Genomic DNA, 13,970 nt, shown 5'->3' on the forward strand with positions numbered 1-13,970 from the left:
GACTTGTGCCCATAAATGTTTTTTTTAGAATATTCATGAATTAATAAAGTATGTAAAATCCCTACAGAATATCCTATTTCTGGGATTTTAAAGTGAAATTACATTTCCTGGCCTGAACATGGTTGGTTCGGTGCTCAGACAGCCAAGTATCTTCCTCAAGAATGCTCGAACAGGAAGGTATACATGCTGGAGATCACGGACCGATACATTTGGATGAGGCACCATTCACCCAAGAAGAGAAATCCTCTTTTGGCTTGCCCCCACTCAGGCCAGGTCAAAGTACAAAATGGCATCTCTCGAGCTGGCAAGCATTATTTGTCCTGCTCAAGGACATTTAAGTGTGGAGAGTGGCCACTTGTGGAGCTTGAACCCTGGTCCTCCTTTTTCTGTGCAAGTGCAGCCCTCAGATATTGCACATCTTATGTAACTCAATATAATTCAATGAAAGCAGAACACACAGACCTAAAACACACATTGTTGGATTCAGTGTGAGTAAGTGTTGTCGTACTCGAAATTGGTCTTGTTCACAAGACCACTTTTTGAAGGTCTCGGTCTCGTCTCAGAATCGACCGCAATTTTACTTTGTCTTGTTTTGGTCTCAGACAAAGAGGACACCCAGAAAACCTTGAAAAAAAAGTGCTGTTTTAGGTTGATGGTAAAACATGAAAAAAGAGAGTGTTGAATAAAATTGGTGACATTCATTTCAGCTCAGCCTTGCCTTACCTGGTCATGGTCTCAACTCAACCCCTCAGAGTCTTGGTCTCGTCTCGGTCTCTTGCACTCTGGTCTTGGTCATGACCTGGTCTGGGTTTAGGTGGTCTTGACTGCATCCCATGTGTGACTTACAATTTCTGTAGATAACTTTATCTCCATTTCCATCACAAATATATATCCATAAATCTTAGAAATCATTGACAAAGGACTCCAGAACTTGCCTGAGAATGATCACTTTTTTATATAGTTTTCCTCAGTATCAGAGTAATACAGTGATAGTTGTCTGTACAACCATGAGTACATTACAACCAGGGACTGCTAATATATAATTCTACATATATTAATGGTCCCGATATAAAAAAGAATAAACAAATGTAAGAAAAAAAAAGAAAAAAACAAGGGGTCCATAGCACAAGCCACTGGTTCTTATTTTCTGAGCATGTGGAGCCTATAGAGATTGGCAACTCTTATGTGACTCAACATAACTTAAACAAGTCAGATATAGAGGCAACACATACAGTATATTGTTAGATTCAGTGCGACTTACACTTTCAGAAGATAGCATAATCTCCCTGTCTGTTGCAATTGTATGTCCATAAATCTGCTTAGAAACCATCAACAAATGATGCAAGACTCCAGAACTTGCCTAAGAATGATCACTTTTTGGGTTTTTTTTTTAGTATCAAAGAAGTCCGTTGATACTTGTCTGTACATTCATGGGTACACTGCAAACAGGGACCACTAATAACTAATTCTGCATCCTTTAAATGGTGCCAATTTGGCAACGTATAAGCAACTAGAAGTTGTTGTTTTTTTTTTTTAAAAAAAAAGGCTCTCAGTCACTGGTCCTTCTTTTCTGAGCACATGGAGGAAGTGCAGATTGGAAATTAATGTGTAACTCAAGATAGTTTAATCACATCAGAACACACAGACATGACGCACATGTTGTTGCCTGAGACTTGCCTGAGAATCAACTATTTCAATTTTTCTTCAGTATCAAAGTAATCCAGGCACGTCTGTGGCTACATGACAAACAGGGAGTGCTAGTATCTAATTCCGCATACTTTAAATTGTGCTTCTTGTCAGAAGATAAAAAAATATGAGCAAAAAGTAAAACAGGATCCTCAGCATTACTCAGCATTACATGGCCTCCACCTCAATGCAATGGCAGTGAATGCATTTTTGTTTAAACAAGCAAGCAGTTGACAGGCTTAAACCCCGGTCCTCCATTATTCAGCAGGCAGTTCTCACAACCTTTATTTATTTACAGTATTTAAGCATTTATTTCCTTTTCGGTGACCTACGGTTCCATCTTTATTAACTCCATCGATATGGGCCCATTGCCAAATCGTATTCCTGCTGAGGCTTCTCCACCGCCTCAATAAGTTTCCCAAACAATAATTGCTTTCACAGAGCAGAGGTAGATACAGTGCGCCGCTCCCAGAGCTTGAGGATCCTTCCCAGAAGACGCTCCTCTCCACAGTAACTCTCGCTGCTCTGCTGGCAGCTTGCCTAATTAAAGGTCAGTTAGCTAGCTGGGTGCCAAAGCAACATAAACACATTAAAGGGAAATGCCACTCAATAACACCAAGTCGATGGAGGTTTGTGAACATCAGGTACTGTGTCCCCTTGCCTTTAACGCCAATGTCGCTCTCCAGTCAGGGCTTATGAAAGGTAATGTGTTTGCACTTGTTGCCTCTCAGCTTTCAGAGTGGACGTACTGTATGAGCCCTTTTTTGGCAGAATATAAAGGATTCGTCCTGTGAGCTCAGGTCGTGTTCTGATACAGCTCTTCATCTTACTTGTGTGCGTATGTTTTGTCCCCAGTGAGCATGACTTGGGCGAGGATGACATCTACGACTGTGTGCCGTGTGAGGACGATGGGGATGACATCTACGAGGACATCATTAAGGTGGAAGTACGACAACCCATGGTGAGGGCCAGTGCCAGCAACCTCCGCCTTGTAATGGGGGTGTTTTTGAAATGAATTACCTGTCTCAGGTGTTTGTCATATTGTGAATCTGTTCAGTGATTATCTTAGTATTCAACTTTAAGCTGCAATATGTAAGAATTTCGGTTAAAAACATTTAAACGAAACACTGCGAGGCATATGAAGGGTGACCCAACCACACGTAAAAACACATTGTGCGGAGAAGAAATTCAAACTATTAATGAGGAAATAATACAAACTCAGAAATATTTCCATAACCGAATAAACACTATCCCGGTGCGCCCAGCTAACTGAGCTAACTAGCTAATGGCAGCTACACATACCAGCAATTAGCAGCTACTCTGGTGATATGCAGAGTATGAATTCCACAGGTGGCCAGTTCTTACATATTGCACCTTTAAGAGTGCCTGTGTCCGTTCAGCACACTTAATCTGACCTATTATTTATTATTGCATCAAAATATATTCGCTATTCCCAGATAAGATGCAATGAACAAATAGCACTAAGAAGAGAAACCACACACTTACATTATTTCTGTGATGTGTATTGTCAATGTCTCTGGGACCATCGTACAGTATGTGCATGACATCTCATCTCAAAACGCCCTTAGATGTCTCTTACATAACTGGTGATACGTTTGACTTCTGACTTGCACTGCTTTGCCTTTCCCATGCTGCAGATCAGATACATGCAGGTGAGTGCCGCTATGATTCTGACTCACCCCCGCCCCCCACCCTGTCAGCTAACTCCCTCTGCCACTTCATTTAAAACAAACTCCCAGCATCCCAAGAGAACGACCTGCCAGTTAGATTACTGACCCGTGCATAGGGGGGAAAGGCGAACCCATCTGGGGTCTGACTCAGGGACGGTTGTGACTTCAGCTCGCTGACTGCAGCGTTAACTGACGTCAGCGAGGACCACCAGCTGCCGCACGAAAAACCTCAGAGCACGAGACAAATAAACATTATCCCGCTGGCTTGGAGCCCTGATTCTGATTGGTTTATCACATGCTGGATTGAGGCCTGGACTAGACCTGTGTTTCAACACTGTTAGCCCCAGTTTCATTATTATCAGCGCTAGTTATCAACAGCCAAATCTGACCCAGATGGCTCTGTTAGCTATTGCACAGTCGGGCTGCTCATGTCACAGCCGCAGCATAGAAAATCTGTCTCTGTGGGTGTCTTTACCATGGTCATTTGTGTGAGTCACTGACAATATGCCTTACAGTATATTGTTCTTTCGAAGAAACACATGTACAGTGTACAGTACATTACATACACATGTTCGTTCACGGAGACTCAGACATGAGGTCTCATGAGAGCAATCTATGTAGATAAGTTTGTATTTCTTCCTCCTCCTTCACCGCCCCCTCACAATGTTCCTGCTTGCATGATTTTAAATTAAAAACCCTTGAGGCATCTACATGTAGGCTACATACATATGCTTTGTTCAGCCCGCCTGCCCACACATACATGATAAACAAAGGCCCAGCAGCTCACACACCGCAGTCAGTCAGTGTGGGTGAACATTCTGATGTGGTTCAAGTTTAAAAATGGTTGTAGAGCACTGTCCAACCTAAATGACAGCACTGTAGCTCCAGTACTGCACATTGTGTTCATTGTTTTCCTCAGCATTTTTGAGCACTTTACAGAAAGGGTTCCCTTCCTTGAAGGGCCAAAATTGAAACTTTATTATGGGCCTCGGGCCAAAAGCAAGCCCCTGTTTTACTGTGTTGTATTTATAAGACACAAAATGGTTCCAGAATCCCATCTTCCCTTAATTGACTGAGTTTTTGTGCAAAGTGTCTTAATTTGCATTGGCACAAATTAAGAATAATCAGGGATTCTATATATTTTTACCTCACAAAATGTAAAATCGCTGTAAGTTCGTATTATGCATTTTATTTTTTTCTGCTACAATCATCTGGCAGGCCAAACAAAGCCTTGTGGTATAAATATTTTTATATATTGCAACTTTTGGTTTCCATTCATTTTCATTCATTCTGACAGTATGAAATCCAATGAACTAATCCAATCAATTTTATACCCAGGACTCCCTGGAAACCATTATCGATAATGAGTGGATTATCTCGGTGAATTGAAATTAAACAGACATTAGAAACCTGCTTGAGACGTCTAATCCATCATGGTCAACATCAAGTCAGCATTAATTTTTGTCAGTGGTACCATTGTGGTTGCATGGCAATGAAGTTCAAGTGTAAAATAATTGGAAACGTCTGCAATGCATTATCTCATACAGATAATGCAATATGATGGATTACACAGCTCAAGCAATTTTCAGGAGTGCACTTATAGATTTTATACTGTCTGGAAATAAAGAAAAACCAATGGCCACCTGGAATGGTAGGGGACATGTTAAAAACAACAACAGCAAGGATGGAAAATAAAAAAACCTTACATGTATATGGTCTTAAAAAAATCCCAAACAGTGTTTGTATGTCATATATTTAGATACTGAATGGGAACCTGGCATTCTGTATGAATATTCTATATATTAATATTCTAAACAAGAAACCTCATCCTAATAACCATGCTAAAAACATGGGTAAAAGCCCAGTCTAAAAAAAAAGTTAGACCTGGACTAAAGATGATCAGTAATCTAAAATCATGCAACTAACTGTCCTGACTCATTCACTTTCCTTTTCTCATCATAGAAAATGGGTATGACAGAAGATGACAAGAGAAATTGCTGCTTAGTGGAAATCCAGGAGACCGAAGCAAAGTACTACAAGACTTTAGAGGACATTGAGAAGGTGAGTGTCACAATACGTGTGTGTGCTGATTGTGCAGTTCACAAACATTGGAGTGTGCTGATAAAAGTGCATTTCTGTCCATGCACAAGCGTTCCCTTTGTCACTTCTTCTTTGTTGGTGTCTCAGGCCTGTGGGCCAGGTCACAGCATGGAAATGTCAGCTATTGGCAGATTCATTGGGGAGCACAAATGTCACAGGAGCTGATCGATTTGGTTATTAATGGCTCGGCCTCTACGGGAGACGCGGAGCCCTGGGGCTTTAAATATAGACCTACACATCACAGGCACAAGGACACACACAGACACATGCATATTGGCAAAGTGTTCAGGAAGTCGTCTTAAAAATGGAAATAAAATGTAAACATTTTTAAACATTCAAAATATCAATTTGAAAAATATTTTCTTAGTGATATACATCCTCACCTCTTATTGGTATAGTGTTCATCTGCCCTACGTGGTCTCTTTCTTCTTCGTGTGTTACTGCTGTTAGCAATACCATTGGACACCACTTCCTTCAACACTACTGCTTAAAGATTAAGATAAAAAAAAAAATTCTGAATGAAAGAATCAAAAACTCACACACACACATACTTTTAAACTTGTGAGGACCATGACTGACTTAATGCATCCCCATAGAGCATGGATAAAATATATTAAGTGACTAACTGATCGACCCATTGTCTGTGTAGAGGCTGTATGTACTGTTAAATGCTGGAGTCTGTCATTTATGTCACTACACTTTGAATGCAACACAGAGGCTATTTGTCACGGTAAACATTCATAGGACTCCCTGTGATGAAGTGTAACAAACTCAGTGCTTCAGATTACATTACCTGCGTCTAGCTTGAGTCGGGTTTGGATAAAAAAATAAAACAGAACACCTGTTAAATTCAGGTTGGCCTTGGTTACTACTCTCTTGGACTCAATTGGGCCCTAGCCCCATACCCTTACCTTAACCATCACAACTAAATGCCTCACCCCAACCCTCACCCTAAACTAATTCTTACCTAACATTTAAAGCCAAGTCTTAACCCTCAAACGGCCCTTTCAAGTTGAGAGGCCAAAACGTCCCCACTTCCCAAAAGTGTCCTCACTTTGTTGGTTAAAAACTTGGTCCTCTATTTGTAGCAAGTACACACACACGCACACACACCCACAAACACCTAGACGCACACACACGTGGACACACACCATCTCTCTCAGTGTGATAATGACCCATTGTTGACGTCGGTGCTGCTAACACATCACTTTCCACGTTGACAGATTTCATTCGCGATTTGATGGAGCGCCACAAATCACCCGCTCCGCTAATTTCATTAAACCAAATGTGTATCTTGTGTTTCCCGCGTCAGGCCGACATGAGACTAAATGAGAATAAATAACCTTCTTATGATCAGAGGACCCGTTAAGCTTAATTGAGTTGGGGTTAATAAAGCCTGTCATCTCTCCGTTGCTTCTTAGTTGATCTATTTGTTATTATTATGATGATGGAATGTGACAACCATAAAACAACCTTGGAGACACAATAGGCAGGTATTTCTTCTGTAAGCATAAGTGCAGCGTGGAGAACAGCTGTACAGCATGTATTTACGGCAGACACGGTTTTATATCCTGAAATTAAATAACTTTACACAGTCGGTGAACACAAAGGCAGGTAGGTGCTCCATCTTTTACAGCGTGGCCTTGTATTGATTTTCTTTGTTGCTGCAGTTAACTTTCAGTTGTGCTGTCCTTCAAATAAACTCTTATAGATCTGCTAAAAGCTTGCCCAGAGTTTTATTTCATTATATCAATACATTTTAACAGAAAAAAATGAGAAACTCTGAGATGCAGTATTTGTTTTTTATGACAGACACACATTTTCCCTGCTTCTTCTCTTGTTTCTCTTTAGAATTACATGATCCCATTGAAGCAAGTCTTGAGTCCACAGGACATGGAGGCTATCTTTGTAAATCTTGAGGTGAGTAGCCACTCGTGTAAAGAGAATGATGTCTATACAGCACGCCTAGATGTGTCGCACACCATGTGAATAATTCAATATGTGTACGGATGGCTGCACGAATGACAGGATGTGTTGTATATATGCATATTAGGGGTGTAACGGCATGAGAAGTTCACGGTTCGATATGCACAGAGATGTTGGCGTCATGGTTATGTGTTTTCATCACAGTGGAGGAAAACATAAGACTTCTTTTTATTCCTTTTGAAAAACTTTAAATTATGGGCTGTGATTATAGAAACTACCAGATTGTTTTGGTATGAGTTTCTGAGTTTTGGGGATGTGGGAACTATTTTCTACTGAACTACACCTGGCAGTTGTATCACTACACAAAAACAAGTGTGCATCTGCTCATGGTCGAGAGGCATTAGCTAGCTTATTTAGCTTAGTTAGCTAGCCTCCTGTCCAGGAGTAGATGCAGTCGTCCTTTTGTGCAGTGATACAGAAAGGAAATAGTGCCATGTAGTTCCATTATACTCAAGAGAAACCAGATCTCCAAAACTCTGGAACTCACACCCAAACAATCGAGATGGATAAACAGCACTTCAGGTTAGAGTTAGAGGACAAATGTATTCTTCTGATTTGGGGGTGAACTATCCCTCTAATCAGTAGTGTGTAGCTCATAATTAGACTGCATTTACAAAGAAGACTGTAATGATTTGAATCAAAGGCTACCATAAGGAATGTCCTGTACTGAACATTTTGGGATGAGTACTGCCACTGCACACTCACATCTACAGCGCGTATAAATGTATCTATATGCACATGTAACTGTGTATAAAGGAAGGAACATGCATAAGAGTGTGTCGATTCTGACGTTTACTCTGATGTTCACTCAGGATGTAATCAAAGTCCACTTTGCCCTCCTGCGAGCCATCGACCTGAACATGGTGAGTGGAGGAAGTGGCCTGGGCAAGATCTTCCTCGACTTCAAGGAAAGGCAAGTAACCTAAATGTGTACATGCTGTCGGTCTATACGCATGCACATGTTGGATTATCCACTTGCATTTGAGGAGAAGCTTTTGCCCCTTCAGATTCAGGAGGCTGCATCAAGTGAAGTATCCACAGATCAGTCAGAGGATTGCTGAGATTAGTGTTCAAAGAATAAGTCAATTAGAACAAAGCATGTTAGAGGAAAAAGCTGAGAGAGCATTAAAAACCAATTGTTCCCCATTCAACTAAAACGATCAGATTAAATCCACTCAGGACTGCTCTGGATAGTCAGTTATGTTCCTGCACTCTTGTCTCTCCTCTTACACTAACACATTATTCTCTTTGTTGTACAGTTTGCTCCGTATATATATAAACTTATCTCAGGTTCTCTAACAGCCTGGATTCCCCAGTTTTACATGCATTCTTCTTTCACATCCAGTAAATTTTGTCTGTAGTATAATTTTCAAGCTTTATATTCTTAAAATATGCAAAAAAAAGTCCCAGTTCACCAAGAACAATTCACACTGCTCCTGCAAATCAGCTTGTTTCAAGTGTTTGCTAAAATCAGGTGTCATTTTCTTATCTGTACTGTTTCAAGATACAAAAAAATATTGAAAAAAGTAGATTTTATTGGAAACGAGTTGAAGAGTTCTTGCTCCATGGACGGATTGCTTCACTTGCTTTCAGACCCTTATTTTCAGACCCTGATATCGACAGAAGTGGCTTGATAAAAAGCAGGTTTCTGCGATGTAGGGAGGAGAAAACGCTGCGAACAGGCTGAGTTTTATTAGCTAAAAAGGATTTTCTCTCAGATGGATCTCTGCCGTGGCCAGCTGCTGAGCAACGTTTGGATAATTTGCATCCCTGAGGGGCGCAGTGATTTGCCTCCCTGCTGAGCGGAGTGCGGCTGCTTCATAGGTAATGGTAATGACGCTGATGATAGGTTCTGGCCCCGGCCATGATTCCATACACAGTCATGGATATGACACACTTCTCGAACGATACAGCCATTACTGCAAGAGTGATCCACACACACTGTACCTGTTCTTGCATAAATAAGTACTTATTATATTCCTCTGCACAGTGATCCTGATAGCACACATATTTTTTCCCCCGTCCTCTCCTTCCGTCCGACCTGAAACTGGCAGTCACAGTATTTCTCTGGGCGACAGTCAGTTTGCATAGGTAATAGGCTCATCGCAGGCCTCTTCCTTCAGCCTAGAGGGCTGTGTTACACAAAGTTAGTGTGACACTACAGACTCTTTTTCTTCTAATAGATAGAGGCAGGCACATACTCTCTCCCTCTGTCTCCCACACGCATGCACACACTCCTACTGTATCTTCTTCCTGGTATTAGCTCATCTGACTCCCTGATCTGATTGAGCAGTGGTTGGTAATTTTCATTTGCACGCGATCCCAGATATTGCCGGCAGGCCAAAGGTCCCTATGAGTCTGAGAAGATGCATGTGGAGAGAGAAAAAGGGGGAAATATATAGTTATATACGGTACACTTACGTTGTTGATTGAGTGGATTCAACCTTGTTTTGATGATTATGATTTTAGTTGGGTTTTTTTGGATGGTGTACAAAAAAAGATGGTTAAACTGGTTTAAAATAATTGCCTTGTTGAAGTTAAAATCACCACAAATAATTCCATAATAACATGTCATCCAAACATGAAGTCTAAGCTACTCCTTTGTATTTGTGGCTGCTTTCTTTGTCCAATATTTGTTTCTTAACAAAATGTAAGGTAAAGTGGTTGCAGAATGTTTGAGTGCCATTTTAAGAGTTGTTAGGTTATGGTTCATTTGTAAGTCATTTAACAACATGAGGGTTGTAGAATGAAATTTGTGTCCAAATCCCTTCACGCTACATGAGAATGTATATTGCTCTGTTATCTGGTGGTATGGCAGCAGATACTTCTGTATCTTTTGCCAGATGGCAGCAGGGTGAACAGACTGTGGCTGGGGTGGGTGTTGTCCTTCAGTATCCTTTGTAAGTAGCCTATCGGTAGATGTTTAGCGGAACGATACTGTGAATCACAATTATTTTATGAAATGTTCTCATCATGCCATGCCTACTGCAGGGATTTGTTCCCATTCAGCCAAACTGTGAAAAACATTTCTTTATGGAGTTGTCTTTGTGGACTGAGACATTGTTGGAATAAAACTTTCAATCTGTCGGCAAAAGGTTGGAAGCACACTAAACTAAAAAAATCATTGTGTACTGTTGCATTGAGTTCTATTAATTGGAACTATGGGCCACAGACCTTCAAAAAGACTGTACACATAGTCTACCTGGTTGTTTTTTTTTATGGATTTTAACCTTCTATCTCCGACAGACCTACTCGCTATTCATAAACAAATCTGTGTATGACATTCAGTTCATTGTTAATATTTACCTTTAGCGACATTCTCTGAAATACAGCGCAGGGTTATTTTGAGAAAACAGTTCATTAGATTTGCAGATGCTGTGCGTCACAGGCTGCATGTGATTGACATATATACCTGTCTCATTATGAGCCACTTGGCCGCCTTGTCTGACTGTGGCGATAAGCGCCAGTGACCGGGGGATTTGGACTCACACAGCACGGCTCTCATCAGGCATCTTGGCGATTTTCCTGAGGACCTGGCTGTGCATAATTAATTTGGTTATCTATGCTTGTAAGTCCCTGTGACCTTTACAACAATGTGCTTGTATGGTTTTTTTTTTTGCACACGTCGGTGCAAAAGATGAAAAGCTTTTCTTTTTTTTTGTTTTTGTTCTATTTGTCATTGAACTGAATGCCACGCTGAAAATGTCACCGGTTTATCTCGACCACTTCTCAATTCTTAAACAGCCAGAGCCGGGCTTAACGGAAAAAGTGTGCTAAGAGGGAGCTCTATAAACTAAATGGGCACCTAAGTACCCTCTTGTTGATATCCTCATTTACGACATTCCCCAACTCATTTCCGGAGTAATCTGGCTGCCTGATATCCTCGCAGCGCCTAATCATGGCCGCACTATGAGCCTCTTTATTGGAGGTCTTTGCTCTATGTTCTACTCCATTTGCTGTGTGCTGGATATGCTGAGTGGAGGTGAGGGGGTCCCAATGCCATGTGTCAGAGAATATTAGCCGGCTCCACAGCCTGTCACTTCTGGTTTGCTCGGAGATTTCCTCAGTCGCCTGGCTCGGCTCGCAGGGCTCCACGAGGGTGGGGGTGAAGGCCCAGGGCGCAGTTACTCAAAATTGCATTTTCTGTGAAATAACATGCACGACAGCATCCTCATTATGAAACAGGCCACCACAGCGGGGCAATATCACCGTCACTGAAGAGAATATAAACAGCAAGTTTTCACTGCATCGCCAAACTCTCTTACCCAAAGGAAAACTGTCTCTAACAACTCTGCTGTTTGGAGGTTTCTGTACTGCTTTTCCTTTCCCTGATACAAAAATGTCAGCTTTTATTTGCCAGCTACTAGTTAAAGCTTAAACATGCATGACATCAGTAAAGGCAGGGGAGACAAGTGAAAGCTTGTAAACATGAATCTGAACAATACAGGATTTTAAATACTTTTAAAATCTGTTTTGCAGATGTTCTTTGAGGGAGGAAATGCATTTAGCACTTTTGTTGGACCTCAAGGATACAGACTGGGCAAACTTTGTCTTTGCTGTCTCCTTTAGCATAAAAAACTTGACATTTGCTCAAATGCACAAGAAGTCAAAGAAGGCAATAACGCATTGCAATAAACACAATAAATACATCAGAACAGACAGCACTCTCCTGAAGCTTTGGAGATGTTCAAGGTTACTGCAGTTATTTGGGAAAATGCTAATATGGGGTTTCAAATGCCTGGGTTGTATGCAATAGACTATTTTAGAGCTGAGCTACAAGCAGAAAACAGGAAATGATGACTGGTTCCCTCCCACAGCGATGTGTCCACACGTAGTTGTCAAGTAAGGAGTGTGCTTATAACCGTGTCACGGACTAATTATGGATGACTGAGCCAAGAGTGGATACATGCAGCAGTGTGTTTGTGTGTCATTAGGCCTTTTGTTCCACTGCCTGTCTCAGTGAAGAGGACAAAGCCTCTGACTGGCCTCTCAAATCTCATATGAAAGGCTGTTATTAAATGTGTAAAATATATATAACTTGTTTCCACACAATGCCGCGTCTGAAGATCCAGTTATTGTTTGACTAGTTGCATAAGTAATATTGTGGTGCATGAAAGAGATGACAGAAACTGTTTTATTTTACATACGCACAGGGCTTTACTCCTCACCCTTCTAACATGCTGAACACACAACTAATCTGATAAGAAGATAGCAGGGGCACTGGACTTACCCTTTTAAATGAATGTTCAGAAGAAAATAACTGCTGTGATAGTATTGTATCTTTTCTTAAGTTAAAGTCCCAAAAGCCCATCCTATATCCAGGACATGGTCAAACCATACACCCAGACTATTCACTCCACTCTGCTACTGCCAAATGGCTTGTTACTCCCTCACTACAAAGAGGGTTCCAGCTAATCTCGACAAAATTCATTTTGCTGTCTTGAATCCACAATGATAGAATGGGCTCCCCGCTGAAATCAGGACAGCGGAAACGCTACTCATCTCCTGTCACAAACTGAAAACACATCTGTTCAGCACCTTGGCCAAGAAATACAAAAACTCCATCTCGTATTGTTTCTAATTGTAGCGTTTGAAACTGTTACCATATTTGATGAAGCTGATGTTCTTGCATACACTTTTTGGTTGTATTCACTTGTCAAATGCACCTTACACCGATCAGCCACTACATTAAAACCCCCTACTAAATGTTGTGTGGGTTCCCCTTGTAAAGCCAGAACAGCTCTGACCCATCAAGGCATGGTCATAAGACTTCTGGGGGTGACCTGTGGTGTCTGGCAATGGGACATTTGTAGTGGATCCTTTGGGTCCTGTATGTTGGGGGGTGGAGCCACCATGGATCGGACCACAGACGGTCAATCAGATTGAGATCTGGGGAATTTGGAGGCCAGGTCAACGCCTTGGGCTCTTTGTTGTGTTCCTCAAGCCGTTCCTGAGCAGTTTTTGTGGTGTGGCATGACGCATTTACCTACTGGCCCCCCCAGTAGGTAAATGCGTCTCCCATGCGTCTCCCATCGGGCAGTGCCGTTGTCATGTGGGGATGAACTTTGTCCACAACTATGTTTGGATGGGTGGTGTTTGTCAAGTGACATCCACATAGATGCCAGGACCCAAGACTTCTCAGCATTTACTCTACAACTGGCCCTTTAGCTGCTAAATGCTCCACCTTCCTCACCAGCTGGTCGCTAACTTTCTATGCCTGCCATTAATGCTGAACAGGTAGTGTACAGCGGGCTTGTTTGCATGAAACAGGTGTCTGCCACTGCTAGAAATGAGGCTAATCGGAGCACTGGAACTGAATTATAATGAATATGCTGTAAAACCAAAACATTTAGGAGGCTTAAGAGGCAATAAGGTCTACCTATAACAGTGTTGTGGTGCTGGCTATTCAGTTGGACAGGGGTTTGCTTGCTGCAAGTGGAAACCTGAGCCCCCTTGAGTGAGCCCTCAGGAAGTGGAGAATGAGCTGTTGGCTCCAGGCGCACGGTA

General features: G+C 41.6%; 1 protein-coding gene across 13 annotated transcripts in view; it reads left to right on the forward strand.

Moving 5' to 3' along the window:
• The window catches only part of vav2 (vav 2 guanine nucleotide exchange factor), a 250,336-nt gene that overhangs the window by 199,409 nt on the left and 36,957 nt on the right, over positions 1-13,970 (forward strand). For 7 of the 13 annotated variants that reach the window (XM_084382598.1, XM_084382595.1, XM_084382600.1 and 4 more), the window contains exons 5-8: positions 2,542-2,647; positions 5,340-5,438; positions 7,329-7,397; positions 8,276-8,376. In XM_084382598.1, the coding sequence (XP_084238724.1) occupies positions 2,542-2,647; positions 5,340-5,438; positions 7,329-7,397; positions 8,276-8,376 (375 nt within the window). Of the gene's footprint in view, positions 1-2,541; positions 2,648-3,344; positions 3,360-5,339; positions 5,439-7,328; positions 7,398-8,275; positions 8,377-13,970 lie in introns of all 13 variants that reach the window. The other 6 variants (XM_084382591.1, XM_084382597.1, XM_084382602.1 and 3 more) reach the window with 1 other exon arrangement.

This window comes from Pagrus pagrus, assembly GCF_965226575.1.
Source record: "Pagrus pagrus genome assembly, chromosome: 19".
Classification (NCBI taxonomy): domain Eukaryota; kingdom Metazoa; phylum Chordata; class Actinopteri; order Spariformes; family Sparidae; genus Pagrus; species Pagrus pagrus.